Source organism: Hippopotamus amphibius, chromosome 1 (genome assembly GCF_030028045.1).
Source record: "Hippopotamus amphibius kiboko isolate mHipAmp2 chromosome 1, mHipAmp2.hap2, whole genome shotgun sequence".
Taxonomy (NCBI): Eukaryota; Metazoa; Chordata; class Mammalia; order Artiodactyla; family Hippopotamidae; genus Hippopotamus; species Hippopotamus amphibius.
In genome coordinates this window covers 76,883,403-76,899,464 of record NC_080186.1, presented here as the reverse complement: position 1 = coordinate 76,899,464, position 16,062 = coordinate 76,883,403, and the positions used below count along the sequence as shown (strand labels likewise).

Here is a 16,062-nt window from a genome sequence, read left to right as displayed (position 1 = left end):
CCTCTTTCTGTCACCCTACCCCAGATATCTTTAATAAGTTCACAGCCTATGTAAAAACTGGTGTTCTCACCGTGTCACACAAATGTAAGAAAACTTCCCCAGACTTTTACTCCAAACACATAAGGAAAGTTTGGAGCCACCACTATCATCTCAACCTTATTTAGAATCATTACAATTAGAGGAGCTCAAATATTATAGTTTTATTATATGACATTCTCTTCTTTAATATTTCTCTGTGGTTGCGGTCCCCATGGAAAGTTTTACAAAATATCCTGTAAGTTTTACAAACTTTTCCACACTGACATCTTCGCTTATAATGGTTTGCCATATTTAACGTGTACGGTTTCACTTCCTGGGTGGTTCTCCCACTTATCTTGAATCTAGTGTGAGTGTTTTGTAATGTTCTGGCTCATTAGAGACATGCAGAGCAATCGAGAGAAGAGGAAAATCTGAAAAGATGTTGCATCAACTTCCCGCATAACTTTTTAAAGTAAGAGATGGAAATCTTAGTTCCCGCATCAGAAAGTTTGGTTTTTATTATGCATTCCATTCTAGTTCATTTCCTAATCTCCTAGATGATTGCCCCCACCAGTCCTCAAGTAAGATGCTTATTCTGTGTCATTTTTGTTTTTTAGAATTAAAAGAAGAATCTTATTGCTAATACCAAAGTGGCTTTATGAAGGTATTCCTAATATGGAAAACAGTAATGTTGTGAAAATGCTACAGGTAACCAAACACCATCAAATGCAAACTAAATGGCAGCTGAAACCAAGGGTGCAGTTCAATAATTGGAGTAGAATTTCCATTCAAATAAAGAAATGTGTGTGCCTATTTGCACAACTGTATAAACTTATGTAGAAATAAGATTATACATATTTCAAATCATATTTAAGGGAGATGAGAGAATGGACTAGGGGAAGAAAAGAGAGATGGAAGAGAGAAGCAATGCCATTCTAAAGAGAAAAGTGAGTAGAAGACTGTGAGCCAGGTGCCAGAGCCACTTGGTGGCCAAGCAATTGGAAGGTGTCTTCGGGGACAGAAGGACAAGGGAAGAAAATCTCAATAGATTGAGCCTCAGAGACACCAAGGGGCTTCTGTTTTACATCAGACTGGAGAAGCAGGTGGAGCCCAAGGAGGACACCACTTTGCTCCTGAGACCCAGTGGAATTCGAGAAGATGAATGTGAGGAGACTGTGGCAGACGGCCTCACGGGGGTGGGCCAGGTTTCCAGTTTAACAAAGAATAGAAGGGTGCCCCGGGAAGACCCTGAGGCTATAGGGGACTTTGCCAGTGGTTGAGGAGCTGCTGCTGATTATGGAGGAGGAGAAGGAATCTGCTATGTGTGCTCCTACGCTTTCTGGCTCTCTGGCCTGGCTGTCAAGGGGTTCAAAACTCAGTGGATGGGACAGACGTATCATCCACGCATTGTGATCCAGGGACATAGTACAGTGACAGAGATGAGCCCAAATATGACAACAGTATAGAGGAAACATATTGAAAGATGGGAAGGAATTGCTCAGGAGAAACAAAGGACATTCAAAATGAGCAAAGACACAGAAGTAAGAAGAGCATGTTGGGTGTGGCTTTGCGCAAACACTTGATGTGAGGAGTGGCTGGAATAATGCGGGAATACAGAGTGGGATCAGGTCACAGGAGGCCTTGTTATGGAACTCAGACTTCATTCTGCCAATCAATAGTTTTCAAACTTAAAAAAAAAATTATTTTTAGCCTAGGAACCCTTTGTTCAAATGATGTGAGGAAGAGAAGTATTTGTAAAACAAGAAAAAGTGGCTCCATTTGGAGATCTAGTGAGCCCATTAATCAACTTCCCTAGCCCCAGGTGAGTCTCTAAGGGAACATTTCTTAGCCTTGGTTGCATATTAGAATTCTGATTTCCAGGTCACAATCCAGGATCTTTAGGGCAGGGAGGACATGGAGAGACCCAGGCAACAGCATTTTTCAAAGCTTCCCAAGTGACTCCACTACACAGCCTGTGTTGAGAACCTGCTAAGGGGTTGAAAACTGTTGCGAAAGATAGCAAGGAGTCAGTGAGGGGGTTTCCACCGGAATAGGAATGGTCCTAGGAAAGAGGCAGAATGGGAGGGTAGAGAAATGAGCATCGTGAGTTGTGAGCAGAGTCAAGAAGCAAGAGTCCTCAGTGCTGACTTTGTAGAAGATCTATAACATAAGAAATGGAATGCATCTGTGGAGTGTGACAGGGAGCAGGTCACTGGTGGTCCCCATCCAGGGGTTCAGTTAGAAGTGAATGGAAGGTAAGGAAGTGGGGACTGAGAGTGGAGACATCTTTTGATAAGTGTAGACTAGAAGGCAAGTAAGAAAGCAGCTATGCTGACATATGGTCAAATACTCTCAATACTGATGCAATGAATGTATAACAGAACAGTATGGACTCAGAAGCATGTTTGTACTAAATTAAACGGGCTTGAGAGGAGTAGTTTGGGGGGGGGTGGTAGGGGGGTGGCAGGAATGGGACCGATCAAGTAAGACTATGAAGGGATGAGGAGGAAAGGCTCACCTTGAGCAAGAGGAGGGATCCTTGTCTCTGGATACTTGAAGGAGAGAAAGGGTGTGGACGTGGTTGATTTTGAAGGAGGTGATGTTGCCTACATGATGGAGGGGTGATCCGGAATAACTGAACACACATATAGAATAAATTTCATAGTTAACTATTGACTGGCAGACAAGTAGTCACCAAACTACAGCAGATAAACACTGTAGTCTTGATATTCATTCCACTTAGTCATTCTGTCTTGCTCCCCCACTAGTTATCCTAGGGAACTGGGGACATTGTGTGATTCAGAGAATTGTCCCTGACCTCGTTGTGATCAGATCCTCCTCTTCCTTTGTTGTCCTCACTATGGAATAGTCCCTGTTCCTCTTCTGTGTCCTTCACTGTGGTCTGACTCCCACCCACTTCTCCACTTAGCTGCCAGCCTGAAGAAGGAAAACACCCCCTTCCTCTTGGTTTACTATAGCAAGTCTAGTTCCTTTGACTTCATCTGACCCATGACTACATGTCTGCCCTTCCCAACCCAAACCTGGCAAGTGCCCTGGGGAGGCAGAGCCAAAGAAAATTTGAATGACTCTCCATGCTGTTTTATTCAAGGTCTTCCTCTTTGCCAAACTTCCTTCCCATTCTGGGCTTCTGGAATTAGAAATGAACCTTAGGGTTTCCTTCAGATGAGGTTTTGTTTTCTGCCCAAAGACTAAGGGGTGATGTTCTAGTCAGTTCAGGCTGCTCCACCCAGAATATCACAGACTGGGTGGCTTAAATGACAAACATTTATTTCTCACAGTCCTGAAGGCTGGGAAGTCTGAGATCAAGACACCAGCAGATTTGGTTCCTGGTGAGGGCTCTCTTGTAGATGGCTGTCTTCTTGTATCCTCACATGGTGGACAGAGATATCAGCTCTCTAGTGTCTTTCCTTCTGAGGACACTAATCCTATTCATGAGGGCTGCACCCTTATGACCTAATTACCTACCAAAGGCCCCACGTCCTAATACTATCACATTGGGGTAGGGGTGGCTAGGGCTTCAACATATGAATTTTGGAGGGACTCAAACATTCAGTCCATAGCAAGTGGTTATAATTTTGTAACTGTGTTGGATGGGAGTTATGTGCTCTGGGAAGTCAGCCATGAGCTGGAATGCCTCCAGTCCTTTCCTTACCAGAAGAGTCATCAGGCTTTTATACAAATAAAAACTTTCTCCACCCACTCTCCTGACTGATCATCACAGACAAGTCTGAACTGTGAGCAGCTGCACACCTTCAGAACCCCCCAACCTGGCAACTTTCATTTAAGCAACCAAGTATTTTCTTGTAGTAAGGCTCTATAATACTAAGAAATATTCCAAAATTTTAAAAGGCCCTGAATTAATACGCTAGTTAATATGCAAGAGGCTTCTTTCTCTTTAAAATTTTTAAATAAAGACATGCTTACGGCATGGATTATTTTTTATTACTCCTTTCCTTCAGTCTCCCCCTGGGAGAATTTAACAAACATTTGGAATGGAGCAGGATAACAAAAGACAAAAGGAGAAAATCATATGGAAAGAGAACAATATGAAGAAAAGTGAGGGTGAAAGGAAAGTTGGGGGAAAGCAAATTCCAGTCCTTACTCAACTATCCAGTTGGCCCCTTTAAATGTCTTTTGTAAAATAAAACGTTTTTTTTTCCTAGGAAAAAAGTGAATTTATGAATAATAATTCCAGCGAACAGGTCCTATATGTTGATCCAGTGATTACAGAAATAGAAATCTTTCTTCCAGAAGAAAAACCCATGGAATACAAGAGGCAAAAGAATACAGGATCCCTGGAAACAAAGGACAGCCTGCGAAAGTCACTACTCGCCAACACTACAGTTGTGTATATTCCTGATCTTAACACTGGGTACAAACCCCAGATTTCAAATTTTCTCACTGGGGGAGACCGTCTCAGCAATAATGGTGAAACCACTTCCTCAACTCTGGAACCACCAGCTGATTCCTTAAACCTGGGAATGAATGCCAGGTTTAAAAAACATCCTAATTTCGCTTTTTCTGTCTCAAGTATGAATTCGCTAAGCAACACACTATTTCTTGAAGAATTAAGCCTCATTTTAAATCAAGGAGAATGCAGTCCTCCAGACGTGGAAAATCCAATAGAGGGAGAAACCACCATGCTTCTGGAAAATGCATCGCCAAATGAAACTATTCCAGAACAGACCCTGCTGCCTGATGAATTTGTCTCCTGTTTGGGGAGCATGAATGAGGAGTTACCATCTATTAATTCTTATTTTCCACAAAATATTTTGGAAAGCCACTTCAATAGGATTTCACTCTTAGAAAAGTAGAGCTGTGTAGTCAAAAGCTGCCTTGCTTCGGAAGATGGCTCTCTCCCTCAACACAAATTTAATTGTCCCATTTTTTTTAATTGGAGAATTAAGACCCAAAGATGGAACATACTTTATGGTCACAAAAGCAGCAGCAATATTAGGGATGCCTCCTATATTTTAAAAAATGTATCAACTATATCTTTGTAAGTTTTCTTCATTACAAGGCACAAAACAGATCTCTCTGTTGTATGAAGGATAAATAATACAAAATATGTGGTAGTGAAATAACTGCTGAAAATAGTTCTTTAAAATAGAGTATTAGTACTCACTTTCAAGAGGAAGAGCAAGTTTAATTTTCATTTTATTACTTAGTGTTCTCTTCGAGTAGATAAAAATATAGCCTACAAACAACAAAATAGGTAAGGGATGCAAACAGAGGAACAATTAATTACATGTGTACTGTGTTGGGTTTTTTCCCCACTACTTTCTATTCAGATGTTAAGAATTCGATCTTCCTTGTTTTGATTTTGGACTGAGAGAGCTGTAAAAGAGTGATGTATGGAAATCGTGAGATAGCAGTCTTCTTTCCAGTTAAGAGTGATGGCATTGTTCTCCTGTGGTGTAGCTGGTGTATTAATTACACTGTAGTAGATTTATCGAGGTAGAAGATGCAGGATCAACAAGGTGTAATTATTTCTTTAGTATTAGATATGTCAGAAAATTATTCTTAAAACAGGTATTTTTTCCAAATCTTGGATGGCAATACTCGCCATACCTGTCACTGCCCCGTATCTTATGTCTCCTGTAAACATCACCAACTCATCACCACGCACCATTCTGCTGAGCCCTAAGGTGGCCTCAGAAGCCTCTCAACACAGTGCTCCTGATGGCCGCAGTCAGTAAAGGCTGGGACTAAGGATGAACTCCATCTTCCAACCAGATCAATATTGGAAGTGGGTGATCTTAAAAATATAAAATGCATATTTTAATCTGAGAAGTGGTACCTAGCTGATTTCTCTATTATGATTAATTTTTACATCAAGGGGAAATTTTCTCTAATGATCAGAACAATTTTAAAATTGATTACCCATTGAATTTTTCTTCCTCTTCTAACAGTTGTCAGCAACAATTTATATTCAGATTAAATAGTTTAATTTTATTATAACAAAGCAGTTAATCAAAACAGGACCAGTTGTTAGCACATGAGCAAGCTATTGACTTTTGAGGAAAAAAAAAAACCCAAAAGCGGTTTTGTTGTCATTAAATGTACCCATGAGGAGGATGACCATACATCGTGGTTTATCCTGGTTTTTGTCTGTTGTCCCAGTGTTAATTATGGCCAGTGTGCCTTGTGCCTTTTCCCTCTCAGAGGCATCCCTTTGGGTGATAAATCATTTGGTCACTCTATCTAGAAAGACTGTTAAATGTCCAACATATAAATAATTTATCACAATTTATCTCTTTTTTTTTTGACAATTATTTTACTTTCTATCATTTACTAAAGCCATTGTGCTCCAAAATGAACATTACTATTAGTGTAAAATATGTACCTCCTGCTGTGAAATTCTATTCTATTTACACTGAAATATGTATATATTTGTTATACTTTACATATTCTGAAAGGTGTATATTTTAAATCACTAATGAAATGCTAATATTAAATTGCCTTTACGTTATTTTTATCCAAAGGGAGAATATAATGAAGCAAAGAGGCAGATAGTATTTGAGATAGAAACAACAAAAGACCAAGATGCATCTTTGATGTTTACCAATCTGCTAAAGATATCTGTTAACAAGTAAAGAATATTTTCATAGTGTATTTTAGTATAATTGTAACCTGCCACACATCAAAAACTTTTGTCAAGCTTAAAGGATTGCAGCATTATTTGATCTTCTGAGTGTGTTTTCAAGGCAGTCAATGCCTCCTTTAGAACATCTCCTTCTTGCCCCCTGGAGCAGGAAGGGGCGCTGCTTTCTCTTCCTATGGTGTCTTCCCCACATCCACATCACATTAAGCATGGAGAAGACACTTTTAGTTCCCTCCATGCCATTGGCCCTTGTTGGTCCCAATGGACTAAAAACTGAGGCCATACCTATAACCAGAGCAATGTGCCTGCCATTGTCCCAACTCAGGGAGAATTTCAACTGCTTCATCACAGTGCAGCCTTGCTAAGTGGCAAAGGGTTTTCTTTCTATGATTCTTTATTTAACAAGTATTCACTGAAGTGTCGAATGCCCCTACTATGTGTAAGGCACTTTGAACTGATATAGATGTTAACAAAACCAGCCAGATCCCTGCAGCCTTGGAGCTTATATTCTAGAAGCAAGAAGCAGATAACATATGGAATCAAACAACTGCTCTTCAGGGAGTTTTTGGTGGAGAAGGGGTGAGGATAGGAGATAGAGAGAGGCAGGAAAAAATAAAGGAAAAAGCCAGATAATGAGTGCCATGTAGAGAGGTAAAATGGGATAATGTGATAGACAGGGACTTGGTGGCCACTTTGTGCTGGGCAGTCAGGGAAGGTGTCTCCCAGGAGGGGACCTGGGAGAGGTCTGCAATCTGAATTGCAGGTAGGAGCTACATGTGAGAATCAGCTTGCCACTGATACGTCTCCTTTATAGACGAATTCTCCAGTAGCTAATGTCTCTACTTCTTTCCCTCCTGGACAAGTTGCCCCTAATCCCAGTCCTCTGCCACCTTTCACTTCCTCAGCCAGAATTTTCTGTAGCTTTAGGGGACAAGTTTGTATCTTTTCACCTTTCCATCTAGCCCTTGGGCTTATTATTAACTTTCTCTGAGTCTCACAATCTTTTTAAGCCGCTGCTTCCTAAATGAACGTGTCATGCTTATTGGTGTGGGTTGAGGAGGAAAAAGAAAGGGAGAGAAAAAGCCCCTCGAGATATCACTGAGAGAAAAGAAGGGGAGAGAAATATAAAGAAAGAAATGTAGGTTAATATACAGTGAAGCTGAAGCAAAATGGAACGCCTTGGTTCTGGACAACACTGGAGCTGATTAAGGGACAACCAATTTTCTCCTGTTCTTATATCTTCTTTGCCCCCTACCTCCGTTTTCTTACAAAGAAACAATACGGGGAGGAATTGAAGTACAATTTGGGGGTATCTTCTTGGTTTATGTGTGTGTGTGTTTTAACCTTTTTTAAATTAGGAATTTATTTTTGCAAGAGTTAGAAATAATATTGATCTATAAGAGGGCTTTAGGGCTTCCCTGGTGGCGCGATAGTTAAGAATCTGCCTGCCAATGCAGGGAACACAGATTCAATCCCTGGGCCAGAAGATCCCACATGTCGTGGAGCAACTAAGCCCCTGTGCCACAACTACTGAGCCTGTGCTCTAGAGCCCGTGAGCCACAACTATTGAGCCCACGTGCTGCAACTACTGAAGCCCATGGGCCTAGAGCCTGCACTCTGCAGCAAGAGAAGCCACCGCAATGAGAAGCCTGCACACCACAATGAAGAGTAGCCCCCATTTGCTGCAACTAGGGCAAGCCCACACGCAGCAACGAAGACCCAACACAGCCAATAAATAAATAAATAGATAAATAAATAATAAATAAATTTATTTTTTAAAAAAAGAGGGCTTTAGAGTTCTAACATGAGGTTCTTGGGTAACGTGGGTTGTTGTTTGGCCCTCCTGGTTCAGTCAGAAGGTGTTCCCAGCTTCTTTTCTTTCCTTATATTTTTAGTCCCTTTGACATAGAGGCAGCCATGACTATGGCATAGGGCAGAGGTTTTCAAAAATCAATTTTAGCGACTGATCCCCTTTCTCCAAATGAAATTTGTTGCAGAAGCCCCAAGTATAAAACAAGTGAAAGCAAATCTTCTGTTGAAACACAGGGTGAAGTTCATGACTATCCCTGCTACCTCTCCTCCGTAGCTGCTGCTGAAGCCGCCTATCCGTCCACGCAGTATGAAAACCCAAGGCTGGGGAATCTCTAGTCCACACCTGGGTGATCTGGGTCCTAGCCTAGCCTTGAGAAGCCTGCACCGCAGGATTGTACTAAACTCTCCATCTCAGCCACAAGGCTGCCACCCAGGCAAAGTGGACTGAACTCCCTCGAACCTCCCTACACTCTAAATGACTCTGTATAAAGCTTTCTCTCGGAGACTGCTAATAGAGGTGGTACTATATGCAATGATTAACTTGTTTCTCTCTAATTACTTCATCATAAATGTCTGGGTTTTGTTCAAGTTTATGTTCTTTTTGTGATCGCTAAGAATAAAATATTGTGTTGTGAATATAATTAGATTTTATGAACCCAAAGACTGCCAAATTGCGCTGCAGTTTCTCTCTTTATGAAGTAATTATACCAATTATAGAAAGTGATGTTTTAATAGAAAACGTTACCCACTTGGCAGACACTATTGATTTAAAATAAAAGAAGTGATTAAAAACAATTTATGGAACTCTCTTGGGTAAAAGCATGAAACCAATATAAAATAATTGGATTCTGATTCATGGAGTGGATTGTGTGCAGCTTTCTTGTATGCTACAGTTAAGGCAATATTACAAGGATCTCTAACAAAGGTTTGATAGAATGTTATTATGTCTCTTTCCCACTGCTAAGATTATACCATTAAATCCCAATTAATGTTTCACGTTAGGACTCTCCTAGCCATTTTGCTAATTTCACTTTTAAACTTAATTTAGAATAAATAGGCTGCATCTTTCATATACAGAATTTCCATGGATATTCTGGACATGCATTTCTTTTATGTGTGTGGTCAGGAAAACAATTTATTATCTTTCTAAAAATTAGCATTTAGCAACAAATTAAGAACTTATTCTTAAATGGTCCATTTTTGTTTGGGGCAGGAAGAGGATTCTGGCCTAGCTTTATGAGGAAAAAAAAATATATATGTATATACGTACTTATATAGACTAAGCAAGTGTTGCAGAAACACAGTTCTTGAGATCATTTGTTCAAAAATTCAAGCAAAACAAAATGCTGTTTCTAACCATAAAGGCATACCTAAAATTAGTGACTTTGTCAGAGCGCAGGAAGGAAATCATAAATAGTCCAACACTGAAACCCAAGTGTGAGATGAGGAAGTCAATAAACCTGACTGTTTCTTTCTGTTTACATCCTGCCTGAGCACTTTATTAGAAGTGAGTGAGAAAGAAAGAGTACAATTGTGAAATATATATATATATATTTATAGGTTTAAGCTACACAGTTACACATGAAAAAAACAAAAAAATATAAGCAATACCAATGTAAATGGAGTGAAAAGTGACAGTGCCTCTTCCCACCTCTGCTTCCCTTGTGCCATCCCCATCATCAAAAATAGTGACTCTTAACAAGTTAATGGTGTTCTTTCCAATTGGTTTTGTACCTAGATGGTTAACCTATGGTATTGTTCATTGACTTGTTATTTTCACCTATCCATTTATCTTGGAAATCTTCACATGTTATGATATTGAACCTTATCTTATTCCTTTAAACAGTTGTGTTTTAATATATTTACCTAGTATCATGTTAACAGACATTTAGTTTGTTTCCAATTTTTCACTAATATACCCTTTCCTATAATGATCCTCTTATATATGTCTGTACACACATATGAGAATTTGGAGGGAGGGATAGATACCTAAATGGAGAAAGCAAGAGTGGGAATATGAGGTACCTGAGAGGTGAGACAGGAAGTGTCACTAGACCTGTGGACTGAAGAGGAGGAAACAGGACTAGAAACGTTGAAAAGCATGCATTTTAGGTAGTGCAGGCTGCTCTTGTCCACCTAGTAAACAGCATCAACCCTAAACTCTCATCGTATTCCTGCCGTTTTGTTTCAGTGTTCAGGATTTCACAGTGAAGATGCAAATGTTGATATTCATTGGATACTGGCTGATATGATACTAATTTAAAACCTCTTCTCATCTGGATTTAAACAAAGTTCAGCACTAATTTTACGTCGGTATTCAATGTAGATTTATTTTATCTCAGTTGCTAACATTGAAAATCACTTGTATTTCATTACATGAGATTAGGATTTTAAGAAACTGCCAGCTACCAAGTATTTGCAGGTTCATTTTCCCTTTTTTAGTATTCATTGCACATTCTACCCAGTGTGCTACTTCAGAGATTCCATTCGATTGAACAGAGGCAGCATATGTAGAACCTTGTGAGGGACAGAGAGGGAGCTCGCTAAAAGCCCAGAGTAATGCAGAAAAGCCATTCTAATGCAACAAACAAGCAAACAAATTCAGAAACATGCTTGATGATGGTTTCAGCCTATCCGCATAACTTTAATGAAATGAAGATTTTTAAAACACTTTTTAAAACTCTTATTTTTCCCCCATTTTGTTTCTTTCGTTTTAGTAAGCAATGGAAATCCTCACTTAACAAAAATTTTGCAGAAAAGCATGTAGAGCTACAAATACAACTAATGCTGCAAATAGGTGGACCACACTTTGTTTTATTTTCCCTTTAAGAGCTTGGATTAAGGTCAAACAATCAGGGTTTTTGAATTTCAAATCTACCACATGCCAAGTGTGTGACCTTGGGCAGTCACTGGAGTTTCATGTTCTCTCTCCTCGTCCTATTCTGGGACAAGGATGCGGATCTTGGTGTACCTTGCATAGTTGACTACTCTCTCCTTCCTGAAACACTCTCTTCATTTCACTTCCAGGACACCACCAGCCCATGACCTCTTTCTTTGGCTACTCGTTCTCAGCCTCCTTTTCAGGTTTCTCCTAGCCTCTTTGTCACATAAATGCTGGAGGCCCCACAGCTCAGGCCTTTGTTTCTCCATAGGTGATCTCGTCCATTCCTGTGGCTTTAAGCACTGTCTACATGTCATGAAAACAGATTCGCCTGACCTCGACCCTGAACTCAAGACTCATACATTCAATTATCTGTCTGACATGTCCGTTTGCACCTCCTCACAAGCCGTAAGACCCAATACAAGATGATCTCCCAAGACTTCTCTTCCCACAGACATCCCCATCTCAGTAAATAGTAACGCTCACAAATCTTGGTGTCATCCTTGATTTTTTTTCTCTCTCACTCCTCATGTCTAGTCTACCAGGAAAATCGATTCACCCTACCTTTAAAATATATCCAGAAATTAAATCACTTCTTACTACCGCAACTCAGCCACCCTAGTTCAAACCACCATCCTCCCTTGCCTGGGTTATTACAAAAGTCTCCTATGGACCATCTTCAGTAGAGTAACTAGATGATCCTGCTAGAACAATGCTTGTCTGTTCAGAACCTGCCAATAGCTTCCCATCCCACAAATAACAGTAGTCCAAGTCACTACAGTGACCTATGAAGCCCTACCTGGTGTACCTCTCTCTGTCCCCCGGCCACCTAGCAGACACCTCAGGGCCTTTGCCTTACTGTTCCCTCTTCCCTGAACACCTTTTCCCAAGGTTATCACATCGCTCACTAGCACACTACCTCCGGGCCTTCCCTGGTCACTCTCTCTAAAACTGGAACCCCGCCCCCCACACTTCCCAATCTCTCCCCCTCCCTTCCCTATTTATTGTACTCACCACCATCTAAAACCAAACACGCTGCATATTTCACACACTGTTCATTGTCACCCACTACAATGTAAGATCCAGGAGGGCAGAAATTTTGTCTGCTTTTTTCCCCACCAATCTTTAATGCTTAGGAGAGTGCCTGGCACATCACAGGTGCTCAATAAATATTTGTTAAAAGAATAAATGAATAATAGACATGAGAAGGAAAACAATATCACCTGAAGGCATCAGAGACCATTCAGGCCTCAATGTGTTTTCTGAGGCTCTTCCGTATACTCTCACTGTCATCATTGTTGTTTCTCTCTAAGCTGCCGCTGTATCATCGATGAGAAAGCAATGATACAATGTAAAAAAATGCATTTTTCTCTTCAGCTCTGCAGCTTTCTTTTATTTCCTTGGATCATTTCAACATGGCAGTTGTTTTCAACCACGTTTTTTACTTTTGACTGAATTCCTTACTTCAAATAGATTAACATGGCAGAGTTAAAAACACCTCAGTGAGCAGACAACAATTTCCATTTCTTCAGGAGAAGATGTTTCTAGCCAGCACACTAATGAGACAGCTCTCCCTGATAATCAGGAGCAGAAAAACTGTGTAGTGTGTTAAAGAAAATGAGCAAACCAGCAGGTGTGCTCACCTTGCAGGACATTAATTAAATAGCTCACTAATAAAAAAACACCAGCTGAATTCTGAAAGATCAGGCATTCTCGTCGATAGGAACTTTGGTGTAAAAAAATCACTATATTCTACTAAAATAGTCCAGTAGAGATAATCCATGGCATACATTTACTTACTTATTATTTTTCTAAATGCCACCTATTTTGTTTCAATCTAGCCTGTTAATTTTTGCAGTGAAGCTGGGGTTGGCCTGGTGATTTATGTGGCATGACAGAGCTGGGGGCACAACCACTTTCCTGACTCCTACTCCAAGGTTCTTTTACCACCTGCACCAACTTAACTGCTTAGAAATGGACCAGTAGTATGGACTTGGAGGGCATTATGTTGAGTGAAATAAGTCAGACAGAGAAAGACAAATACTGTATGATATCACTTACATGAGGGATCTAAGAAATACACAAACTAGTGAATATAACAAAAAAGAAGCAGAATCACAGAGTAGAGAACAAACTAGTGGTTTCCAGTGGGGGTGGGGTGGCAATAAAGGGGTAGGGAATTAAGAGGTATAAACTATTGGGTATAAAATAAGCTACAAGGATATACTGTACAACACAGGGAATATAGCCAGTATTTTATAATAACTATAAATGAAGTGCAACCTTTAAAAATTATAAATCTCTATCTTGTACACCTGTAACTTATAGAGTATTGTACAGCAACTGCACTTCAATAAAAAAAATTGATAAAATAAAACCCTTAATCAATTCAGAAAGAAAAGAAATAGACCAGTAGTTCTTACCTGCCTGAACGTTAAAATCACCTGGTGAACGAAAAAACCAAACAGAAAAGAAAAACCAAAGCCTCCTGAAGCCTGATCACCGTCGCCAGCCTCGTCCATACATCTTTAAATGTTCATCAGGGGTATTTTATGCACGGCCGGGGTTCAGAACCAGCCACGTGTTTTCCCTTGTGAAAAGGAACTTTTTGCCTTTGTCCGTTGTTATTCAGCACCCCCACTTCTTCCATGACTTCTTCTCAGGGACAACAGATGCCAATCAATGGGAGCCCCTTCCCCTCGCCACTAGCTCACCTACAGACTGCTTCTCTCCCATCCTCTCTCCTTACTTCCATAAAACAAAAGAGGTACACCTTTCCCCTGTCAGGCTACTCTCTCTGCCTGGCACTGAACTCACTCCCTCATCTTGTGCCTCCTTCAGAACTGGCTATAGTTAACTGTTTATATATCACACCCACCGTGTTCCTATCTACCAGTGTCTGGCTCGCAGTAAATGTGGTAGAGACTTCCAGTTGTCTCTCCAGTATCCATTCTCGCATTCCTGCTTACTGTCAAGACCCCTATATTATTGAAGCAGCAAGACACCCGCTAAAAGCCATTTTCCAGCCTCCCTTACCACGACATGTGGCTATTTGACTGAGTTCTGTCCGATGAGATATGCATAGAAGGTGTTAGAGGGATTTCCAGGAAGTATTTTTAAAAGGGAAGACAGACACATGGAGAAATCTTTTCCCCTTTTCTCCCCCATTCCTTCTTCCTGATGACTGGAAAGTGGACATAATAGCCAGGGCTCCAGCAGACATCTGGGCCCATGAGATGACCTGGAGGAGATAAGCCACGCACTGAGGATGGTGGAGCAGAAAGATGGAAGAAGCCCATGTCCCTGAGGATTTTAAAGGGCTTCCCTGGAGCACTTATCTCTATTTTTCGATGTCACTAATGTTTTTAACTCACTGTTATTGGTGGTCTTGATATTTGTATCTCAATTAACCCTTATGGATGCAATAAGGAATCAGAAATTAATTTTTCTAAGAATGGGTGGAGTATACCCTGATGGTGGTCATCTATTGTCTGCCCAGTTCCCCTTTTCTGGGAACTGCCCCTTTCCTCCTATCTACATGTTCCTTCAGTGTCACCCTGGCCAGCTGGCTGCAGTTGATTGGTGTGGGGTATCCTAACCCAAGGCAGGCCAAACAATGCCTTCCCAAGACTTTGGTTATAACAGTTGGGCTAGACATACACACCTGATGTAAGCTGGACCAACCAAAGGCCTTCCCCAGAATTTCTGGAGAAACAGAGAGTCTCTCCAGTGACAGAACTTTAGATGCAAAGTTCAGAAGCTATTGTCAGTCATGTTTTTTTCCCACATGACCAGAATTTAAAAAGAAGGATGGTCTGCCGAAAGAGAGCAAGAGAATAAACAAATGAACAGAAAAGGGCAAGGAGGAGAGATGGAATGAGAACCCCAAAGGTATCAGAGTTCCTAGCTTTAACTGTTTACAAGGCTCAATTACATTCATGACCTACAGTATAAGAGAACACTTTATCATACAGTCACCTTTTTGCTTAAGCTACTTACAGTTGTAGTTCTGTTATTTGTAATTGAGAGTCCTATTACAACCCCCCAGAATTAAAAAGAAAAAGAAAAAAGCGTTGTATTTTGTTCCCAGACCTATATGGTTTTCTTTAAATAATGATTAGCAATGGTGGTGTTTATCTTGCAAACTAATTTACCTGAAATTGAACAGGGACTGCTGCACAAACATATATTTGGTGTTGTTTTCAGTAGATTGTTAGTAAATTGAAGTTAAACCTCAAGCCATCCTGACAACTTCTTCCTAGGTCAACCTCATTGCAGTTATAGGAAGCATTGTCCACAAGGGCAATTCAGCTTAAAAAAAAAAAAAAAACATAAATTTTAAAAGCCTGTGAGGGACCACTGGATTGCATTATCAACTCATTGTACTTCCTATTTGGCAGACAAAAATTAGAAATGAAATTTTAATGTTTTTGTTTTTATAAATGTTTATAACTCTCATCTTTCCATCTCAAACAATTATGCCTGGATAAAGATACTACTGGACACTATCTGAGAAGAGGAAAATACCTTTAAATTATGTGACTGAGTTTCAAAAGGTAAGTTAAGTATGGCTAACCAAAATGTTCAAGCCAACTGATGCTAATTTCCTTTACTATGACTACGTAAACAAAAATCTTTTACACAGTACCAAGTTTTATGTGGTATAATGTGTAAAAGAGAAAGTACCTTATCTGTGTTTGTGCAGAAACCAGATAACCTTGTCATA

At 40.2% G+C, this 16,062-nt stretch overlaps 2 protein-coding genes across 4 annotated transcripts in view; one reads left to right on the top strand and one right to left on the bottom strand.

Moving 5' to 3' along the window:
• Nucleotides 1-9,333, top strand: part of IL23R (interleukin 23 receptor) — a 67,981-nt gene extending 58,648 nt beyond the window's left edge. The window contains exons 9-10 of the mRNA XM_057716977.1: nucleotides 636-726; nucleotides 4,203-9,333. Of these exons, the coding sequence (XP_057572960.1) occupies nucleotides 636-726; nucleotides 4,203-4,853 (742 nt within the window). The 3' untranslated portion in view covers nucleotides 4,854-9,333. The remainder of the gene's footprint in view (nucleotides 1-635; nucleotides 727-4,202) is intronic.
• The window catches only part of C1H1orf141 (chromosome 1 C1orf141 homolog), a 205,821-nt gene that overhangs the window by 151,688 nt on the left and 38,071 nt on the right, over nucleotides 1-16,062 (bottom strand). The window lies entirely within an intron of this gene.